The 9,845-nt window shown below is 42.2% G+C and overlaps 1 protein-coding gene across 2 annotated transcripts in view; it reads left to right on the forward strand.

Moving 5' to 3' along the window:
- The window catches only part of LOC103371696 (tensin-4), a 15,808-nt gene that overhangs the window by 2,541 nt on the left and 3,422 nt on the right, over positions 1–9,845 (forward strand). For both annotated transcript variants that reach the window (XM_008301111.1, XM_008301112.1), the window contains exons 3-8: positions 2,593–3,019; positions 3,410–3,819; positions 3,932–4,063; positions 7,576–7,668; positions 8,131–8,208; positions 8,334–8,396. In XM_008301111.1, coding sequence (XP_008299333.1) covers positions 2,593–3,019; positions 3,410–3,819; positions 3,932–4,063; positions 7,576–7,668; positions 8,131–8,208; positions 8,334–8,396 — 1,203 coding nt within the window. The remainder of the gene's footprint in view (positions 1–2,592; positions 3,020–3,409; positions 3,820–3,931; positions 4,064–7,575; positions 7,669–8,130; positions 8,209–8,333; positions 8,397–9,845) is intronic.

A 9,845-nucleotide genomic window follows, 5' to 3' on the forward strand; every position in this document is an offset into this window, starting at 1 on the left:
TTGTTATTGAAAAAACCTAGAATCAACATGTACAACATTTTCCCCAGAGTCCACAGGTGTTACTGGTGAAATACTGGGAAAATAGATAGTGACAATGGATCTTTTACTACTTTTATTTTTAAATGGATTTCATGCTGGTTTCCTCTCCGCCTGCACTGCAGTCGAATAAACTCAGAATTTTAGCCACGTGTCTGTCGGCCCCAGCTCAGTCACTCATTGCTTTATAGTTGCGTAGACGAATCCAGAATTTTTTGTTTTACGCAGAATCCGTTTACAGCTCACGTTTGATTTCTGGCGAATTTTTAAATGCACGCATGCAGAACAACAGGATTGTAATAATAATAATAGTAAACTTAGCTTTAAGCAATTTTCCCAAAACAAAACAGCAGCACACATTGATAATTCAAAGATCGCTGGAATGTTGAAAATGCAAGTATTTTTTTAGTTTCTACAGTTTCTGGAGCTGAAAAATGCTGTAATTTTGGTCGTTTTTTTTTAAAGACAACAAGCCTTACAATTGACTGTTTTGAAGCTAAATAATGAAACTAATGCAGTAAGTCAGTTTTATGTAATTCAAGCCGACTGAATCACTCAGCAGTTGTTTATGCTTGCCCATTAATCAATGCACACTGTGTTGCTGAGGCATGCACGCTGTGGTTTAACTGTCATAAGCCCAGTCTCACTGTTCAACCACACCTCATACATTTTGTGAGACGGGGGGTTTAAACTGTTGTGTCGGTGGTTTTACAAATCAATTATGCTGTCCTTGTGTGGCCATGTGGTGAAACTTCATCACACAGCAGCTGCCAAATAGAAGCTTGAATTATAGCACACATTAAATATCTGTAGTTGCGCACTTTGTTTTTTTTTTATTTAAAAGGACGAGCACAACGTGAATAAAGTGCAACCTCCAGAGTACAGAGGTGTGACCCAGAGTACAGTAAAACCATCAGTCACTCTGTAAATGCACAGCACAGACAGCCCGGGGCTCTGGAAATTTACTACTTTAATATTTAAGACGGTGTGGTAATTGCATAATTACCCTTCAGCTGTTCTGCCCACGCGGCTGCCACACCCTGCACATGTCGGCCTGCAGCAGAGCTCTGAACAGCAGCATCTTCGCTCAGAGCCGCTCGCACCAGAAAGTGTGTACAGGTGTCAAGAGAGCATAAATGGATTTCCTGTTGCTCATCTTTTACTTGAAAGAAATTCGGTCGAGGGTTTGTGAAACCGAATGTTGTGAAGTTTAAAGGAAATCAAGCAAAGGTGACGAGAAAGCAGCCTGCTCGAGTGTCGATTCCACGCTGCGCTGACGCCCTCGAACTCTCTAGAAAATGTAGTTTTTCTATTTTTAAAAGCGCCCAACACAAGCTTCTACCTACACTCAGATTGTTGCTACGTCCGTGCGAACATTAGTCATGGTTATGTAACCTGGGCTGCAGAAGCCACCCGTCTGGCTCACACACTGACCGCAGGCTTCGGTGTTTTCCTAAGGGCGTAAACTCAAATCCACACAATGAGACAGGAACATCCTCAGATGCACAAGAACAAGCCGAGACTCCTCCGAGTGAGCCGGTATCCTCGCAACAGCACACACACAGTCAGAGCTTCTTAGTTTGGAAGGAATGAGCTGCTCTCTGCAAGCAGGCACCTGCATGACAAATATGAAGGTCTTTACCCAGTCTGTTTGTGTGTGTGTGTGTGTGTGTGTGTGTGTGTGTGTGTGCATGCAGAGGCCAATCCCATGTTGTTAACACAAAGCCAAAGCAGACAGTCGGAGGAGGTTTGGAACATTTAGGGATTTTTCCACTCATCAGGTTCACGTCTTTCATCTGCCCCGAAAATATGTTGAAAAACTGTGAAAAACTGGAATTCTTTAACTTACTTACATATATTAGAAAACAGTGTGATATTGTGGTCTGTCGCTGTAAAAGAGCCCAATAATATTTGTAAAAATACAGATTTTTGATTGAAGTTTTGGTCCATGTGAACATGTAGATTAATTAGTTTTTTTCTGAAATTGTTTTCCAGATACTTTGAGTTTTCAAAGTTGTGGGAAAAAAAAGAAAAAAGACTACTTGTGAAAATGCAGATATTTGATGTGAACATTATTCACAAATTTGGCCATTTTTCCCCAGTTAACATGCAAACTAAAATCTTTTTTTTTTTTTGTAAATGATTTTACTAGATATTATCTAAAATTTAGCCAAACAGGGAAACATTTTAAAATAACATCTAAAAACTAATTAGCATTTTTCAATCTATAATGTGCTGATTTTTCTTTTAAAAAAAAAAAGAAAGAAAGAAAATATCTGAAAAATAATCAAGATTTTCAGCAAATTTAAATACAGTTTTTAAAAAAAAAAAAAAAAAAGTAACTTCACTGTCAAACGTTAAGGAACAAATTAACATTCGTAAAATAAAACTTTCTTTTTTGTGATTTTGCTACATTTTATCTGAAATTAAAAATAATTATTAAAATGTGTAAAATGACAGCAAATGGATTAAAACACATTGTTAATACTGTTAAAAAAAAAATACATTTTTGCAGTGTATTTGCTGGAATATTTCAATGTTTTTTTTCCCCCTCAGACACCTCGTCCTCAGACGAAGATACCTCCCCCTGCAGGCTGGTTTCCAGAGGATGTCCTCCCAGTTCACCACTGGTTCTCAGAGGATGTCCTCCCAGTTCACCACTGGTGCTCAGAGGATGTCCTCCCAGTTCACCGCTGCTTTCCAGAGGATGCTCTCCCAGTTCCTCGCCCACAGTGGTCCCATCAGTGTCGCCCAGTATACCCATCCCCTCAAACAGCAGCATCAGCTGCAGCCCTCACGGCTCGCTGGTGTTCTCCAGCTCCCCGACCTCCTCGCTGCCTCCGCTGCCGTGCGGTAGCGCCCCGAGACGAAACCCGTCCACGAAGCAGGACTGCTCCCTGCGCCTGTCAACCTCCAACAGAAACAGCGTCATCTCGCTGCTGTCCACGTCCACGTGCTCGGACACCAGCTACATCCTCGGCAGGTAAAACTAACAGATGAAAAAGCCAAGGCCGACAACTGGACACGGATGAAATGTGCATCTGGCCCAACAGAACCATTTTTCAAAAGTTCAAAAGCGTGAAAAAGCCACAGACCGATAATATGACAAAAATGGGTGTAGCAGTGTTACGTTTCTGTTCGGCTGCATCAGATTTGGGCAGCGGAGAGTTTTTAAGAGGTTTAATAAAATAGAGTCATTGATTTTGGCTTTAACAGCCGTGACCGACTGGATTTGAGATTGTAAATGCTTAAATGGTTAAAAGGCCGATCAGACAATGATAATCGTTTAAGTTAAATGGCAGCAACAGCAGTCTGAACTAAAGCATCTATTGTGCTGATGTGTGTGTACAACATTTGCGTTTCCTCTGTGCAGTAATCTGTCTCTGGCCGGTGAAGACGCCGACTCTCCAGAGTCCATCCTCTCTTACACTCCGAGCTCCTTCAGCGACGGCTCGAGGTCGAGGCCGTTCGACATCTGCACCAGTCCGGACAAACCCCCGCTGACGAGGCGAGGCCACGTGCAGGAGCTCCACGGTAAGGGAGTCCACAGCAGCCCGGCTTCCCTCTCGGGGTCGCTGACCGATATCCCCGTGCTGCTGGTCAACGGGGCGCCACAGCCAGACCAGCTCCCAGAAATCGACCTGATCCCGACCGTCCCCGCGGCCGACCCGAGGCCCAGCTACTCGGGCTTCCAGGCTTGTTTTAAAGGCAGCCAGCCGTCAATGAAGTTTGTCATGGACACTTCGAAGTTCTGGTTCCGCCCACACATGAGCAGAGCAGAAGGTGAGACTCTCTGAGGTTGTTTCCGTCTCCATCGTCTGGTGTTTTTGTTATTTCCCTCCAGGCATGTGGGACAAGACTGAGCACCGTCTCTGTGATGTTTTCTTTATTGCAGCTGAAGCGCTGATCAAAGATAAAGAAGCAGGAACGTTTGTGGTGAGAGACAGCACCTCCTACAGGGGCAGCTTCGGTTTGGCCATGAAGGTGGACCAGTCGCCCACCAGCTCCACTCCTGACGCCTACCCAGGTGAGCTGCTGTTTTAGGGCCGATGTTGATCATTAGTAATCAAGAGAGGCCGATGTTTGGAACCACCATCCATTAAATGTCATGTTTTAGCAGCTTGTGACAGCAGAGAAGCCGCCATTCATGATTAGGCTTCTTCATCAACAAGGGTGACTATAACAGAATATGTAAAATAGAAACAGGAGTGATTAATGATCTCCTCTGTTCATGTGGGATTGACTCAGATTGATCAGTTTGTCTCCTGCTGTTCTTAATCTTTCACCGTTCTCTTAACACTAATTAGTGATTTCCAGACTCTGTTTCAGGCTAATCTCTGGTTGTCGTCTAACTTAGCCATTAGCATCGCCTTAGCCGCCGTGACAGGAGCTAACTTCCTGTTTGGTGACGCCGGATTGTGTTTCTTGTTCGTTTTCTGCTTGAGAGACGTTTCTGAGAGAGGAGCCGAGGCAGCGCATTTTAAAATAACGACACAGATAATCTGAATAATGCCGATACAGGTCACCATAATCTGTCTGCTCATCACTGCTCTGCTGCTTCTGAATCACGTGTTGTTGTTAGAAACGCCACCGCCGTGTTTGGTCAGATACAGGAAACAGAAAGTCCTACAGGCATCACACTCGCAGACAAACAACGGTGCAGCGCCGAGCGTCACCCGTCTGCAGCGGCGACCTGAAAGTCTCGGGGAACAGCTTACCCAACTCTGCTGATGCGATGAGGCACGTCTGACGACATCCAGCAATCTGCGGCGAGGCAGGAGACAGCGCTGTTATTTTTTCCGCCCACAGTTTACCTTGTGTAAACACAAAAGAAAACCAGCTGTTTACGTCGCTGTTACCAATCAAAGAGGGAAAAAACGGACCTCACTCACGAAACTGTTTGGAGGCTTACATCATTTGCAGATTTGTATTTTTTACAACCCGATCAGGAATGCAGGATATGAAAGACATGTGAGGCTCCGAGACCATTTCAACATGCGGAGATTTTTTTTTTCTTTGTCTCTACCGCAAAGTTTTCCTGCTGCTTTTATGGATGTTTCTGCCACACGGTGAATTTGCAAAAAAGCACTTGTGAATTTACTGCAGGGAGACGTATGCGTACGGGTCAGAGGGGTGTGAAAATATGAAAGTGTCTGGGAGATTTCAGACACAATGATTTACTCTGGAGTGGGCGGTAAATTTAAACATTTATCTGTCAGTGGCTGGAAGATGTTGGCTATAAAGTTCGGAAGGATTTTTCTTGACAAAATAAAGCTGCTACAGATCAAACGCTCGCCCGGCGGCGAAAAATAAACTCCGAGAAACGAGACAGGTTTCCAAGAAGCAACATGGCCGTCATCAGCAGAGGCCTTTTATCACGTTCTGACCTCCAGTTTCTTTTTTATCGGCAGCATCAGAAACTTTTCTTTGATGCTGCCTACGTTTCTGCTCGAAAGGCTCCACCGTAGTCTGAGCTGCTGCCGTCGAAAAGTCACTGTTGATGTGAAGCATCGCTAAAATTACCAAAGTGCCAACAGATTTAAAACTCCAATATACTCCAGAATATTGAGAGATTCACACGAAGCTGATGGGCACAGAGGGCTGCAAGGTGGCTCGGTGGTTAGCACCGTTGCCTCGCAGCTAGAAGGTCGCCGGTTCACGTCCCGGTGAGGGGATCTTTCTGCGTCGAGTCTCCATGTTCTCCCCGTGCAGCGTGGGTTCTCTCCGGGTTCTCCGGCTTCCTCCCACACAGTCCAAAAACATGTTGAGGTTAATTGGTGATTCTAAATTGTCTGTAGGTGTGAATGTGAGTGTGCTTGGTTTGGTTTGGTCTGTCTCTAAGTGTAGCCCTGTGATCCAGCCCCCCCACGACCCTAGTGAGGATTAAGCGGTGTATAGATGATGGATGGATGAAGGGCACAGATGTTTAATTATGTGTAAAAGTCCCACTTTAAAACTAAGCTACGCTAAGCTAATCCAAGATAGAACTTTACTAATCCCAAAGGAAGTTCTCGTTCCAGGTTAGATAACACAATAATAAATGCAGCGTCCAAAAACAACAAGATATTAACACGACACCTTACTGACAATTAAAACAGGTGAGCAGAAATAACACCAGAACAGGAAAGTAAGACGTAACTCTAGCAGTGTTGCACATGATTATGAAATATCGTACACATGACTCACACCGACAGTCACCATTTAAAGAGCAGCTCAGAAATCAAAGACTATCAGAGCGATGGAAGCTTTTCCACATGAAAGACAGACTCTTTTGTTTTGCTTATAAGAAAGCTCGAGGTCATAAAGGTTAAAGAAAATATCAAATACTGACTTTAAAGGTGGAATAATTTGGCTTATGAGCCTATGAATAAGCTCAACATTGTTCTTTATTGTATACTAATGTTTTCATGTGTTGCGGGGCACTGGTTAACTCTGAATCTAACTGTGTTTAATGTAATTCAGAAGCGAGCACAGACGTCCTCGTGTGCTTTTTGCTTTATACTTTCGTACCTTATTGCTGGCAGATGGCGCTGACAATCACAAAATCATCCCTAGAGAGCGTGTTTGTGTGTTTTTAGCGGTTTCGCTGTTGGAGATGAAGGTTATTTCGCAATAATTCAATGCCGCAGGCAGCAACTGGCAGGAGCCGGTTACCTAAAAAACAACCTGCTCAAGAATCTGCGTTTGTTTTGGTTGCCTGCAGGCAGCGCGTCAAGTGGCTTTTTAACTCAGGTTTGCTTTGGCGAGACTCACAGAAAAATAAATAGCAGCTGAGGAAGACGATCCTTCATCTCGCAACAGGTTACGGTTACGACAGCTGTTATATCACCGTTTTCACTCCCGTCACATTTTCACTCACTGTGGGCTCGTTTTTCACTGCAACAGAAGTCCTGCACCTCGGCGGAAACTCAGCAAACACCTGGTTTAATTTATGGTGAATCTTTAACGACACGTGCAGAATAAAGAGATTTTGATGAAATTTCACAGTTTAAAATTAAACGTTACAGACGAGTAGTCCAAAGAAAGTTGATCATCTTTTTCTCCAGTTTCTACTCGTTCCGGCTCAGATAGACGATGTCATTCTGGTGATTTTTCAAATATAACGAGCTGCTGGGTTGTGCAGGTTTTATTTTATTTAAATCGAGCCGACTGGAGCGTTCATTTTGGGAAGTTTTAAATGAATCATGCACACTAAAGGGATTGTGATGAAATATCTTGATTTCAAACGTAGATTCTGCTAGAATTTTCCCATTTGAACCAAATGTCACACGGTATGTTCAAGGACCTTCTGATAAATGATGTAATTATGTAATTTCACCAGCAGCTTTTGGGGTTCATTTGTGGATCTTATATTATGATTTACAACCTGACCATCTTTATATTTGTCTTTTAATGACTTTTAGGTTGGAAATCATGTGAAATCATAAAGTACAAGAAGCTCTCATGACATTTTATGGTTTCACTTTCATACATCACTGACAGATATTGTAACTTCACTGACTAAATCCTTCTCTGACATTTGTCCTTGTATCATACCAGGAGAAAGCAGCTCAGATCTTATCAGACATTTCCTGATTGAATCATCAGCGAAGGGCGTTCGCATCAAGGGCTCTTCTCAGGAACCGTACTTTGGTGAGTGGAGTACTTAATTTCCCTTTAAAACACACAAAGTTCACCGGCCTACTCAAACTAGCGGCACCTCAGACACCTTCTGACGACTGAGTCAGCTGTGTGTGGGTGTTGAGTAGCTGTTCTTAGGTGTGAGTTCACCAGGTGTGTTCTCACACCCACTCATCCATTCACAGGCTGTATTGTGCCTCACCTCGTTCTTATCTGACGTTGTGTTGTGAAGGCGTGGACGATGAGACACGTGCACTGCTGCGTTTGATTCCAAACAAGTCTATCGCTAATAATATCAGTGGAGTGAAATGAGGCCAGAAATACATGTGATGAATATTTACTCAGTCCAACACATCATGACTCAGCTATTTAGAATATTTAAAACTCTGTCAGTGATTTAGAGCAAATTTTAGATGACAAAAACCCTTTAAATTGTGCTTAACCAAAGCTGTGATGTTGTTTCTGTCTGTACAGGTAGCCTGTCTGCCCTGGTCTACCAGCACACCATCTCTGCTTACGCTTTGCCCTGCAGATTGTTGCTCCACTCCCAGGGTAACTCAGCCTTTATTGCTCTGCCTGCTTTTATTTTAGTATAATTGTGTGCGAGGATAAGAAAGAAAGAAAGAAAGGAAGAGACACAGAAAAATGAAAACCTCACCCGTTGTTTTCCTGCACAGATCTGGGCACAGCAGACGAGAAGGCAAACGAAAAAGCTGCATTTGAGGACAAGAACAAAATAGGTGAGTTAAAGAAATACATTTATCTAGTACATTACTGACACAGTCTTCTAGTAATCCAAAGTGCCTTAAGGTGAGACACTAGAAGCAAACACACAGTGTTTTATAACTGGGTCAGTTTTGAGATTTACTTGTTTATTTTATTACACGTTTTCTGTGGACATTGATGCAAATGAGCACACATTCAATGTGATTAGACCTCATTTGGATATTTAAAGAAAACATTTCAAAAACTTTTGATAGAAAAAATAATCGTCCTAACATTGGTAATATCTGAGGGAAGTTTCACTGTCATATGTGTGAATTAAAATATTGGTTTTCAATAAAGATGTTGGACACTCAGTGAAAAATGTCCACTCCAAAGCTCGGGGAATGCAACCAAAACAGCTAATTTTAGATCTTTAATAATTAATTTGCATGTCTAAACGTGCTTTTAGAAAACCTGTAATACAAAAAAAATTATTGCCTGGCTGTTAATAATCAACAAGGGAAGTTTCATGTTGATATCTATTAGCTACTAATTTGTATTTTACGGTAGTGTCTCTAAACTAAAAGTGAAGAAAGTAACAGCAGAAAATTAGCAAGCGATGCTAATAGCATCTGGTTAATAGATAAAAATAAACCAAAACTAATCAACCAAAGCAACAAAATCAGCTTGAACTACTTTAAATAATATTAATATTCTTGTCTTTACCTGTTCTGTCTGTCTGTTATTTTGCAGTCACACAGGAAAAGCGAGCAGCAGGTTGTTTGGGTTAATCTATGTGCTAACTGAGCTAATTAGCTAAGTAGCTAACGAGTTAGCTCATTGTAAGTTAGCTAAAGTTGCTCTGAGCGTCATTGGGAAAGTTCCAGAAAGTTCTCAAACAGAAATAGCTTCACTTTAGTTGAAATATTAATATCTGTACTTACCTAGAAGTTTATATCTTTAAGTTAATATAAAGATAAGTGGGGAGATGTCACTTTAGCTGCAGCTTTCTGAGTGAACAACTTTTAACTTACCAACATTTTGACTTATAATAACTGGAAAGGCGCTTACAAAAGTAAGAAACCCTTATTAAATTTGATTGCCATCCATTTACGTGTGCCAGTACCAACATTAAGATATTTTTCTGGCAAATATTAGATTCCAAAGCTGTGGTGTGAGCAATAAAGTTAGCATTAGCCCCTCGACCCCGTTTGTGCCATTAATGTATCGTGACACGCATTCCCCCCTCGGAGCTAATCGTTGCTTTTTCTCAAATTAAATGAGTTATCTAACCCAAGAGCTCGTTTTAAAAAACTTACCGTTGATCTAGAGGGATTTCCACAATCATGACAGATGCTTGTAATTATCAGGGAGGATAAAATGGTCCGTCGTCTTAGTGGGAAGGAGATTTTTAACCCGTTTCCGAAGAAGATGCAACTCTTGTTTCCAGCCGCGGCAGCAGACGGCCGCCATCTTTGTTTTGA

This window comes from Stegastes partitus, unplaced genomic scaffold (assembly GCF_000690725.1).
Source record: "Stegastes partitus isolate 25-593 unplaced genomic scaffold, Stegastes_partitus-1.0.2 Scaffold1629, whole genome shotgun sequence".
Taxonomy (NCBI): domain Eukaryota; kingdom Metazoa; phylum Chordata; class Actinopteri; family Pomacentridae; genus Stegastes; species Stegastes partitus.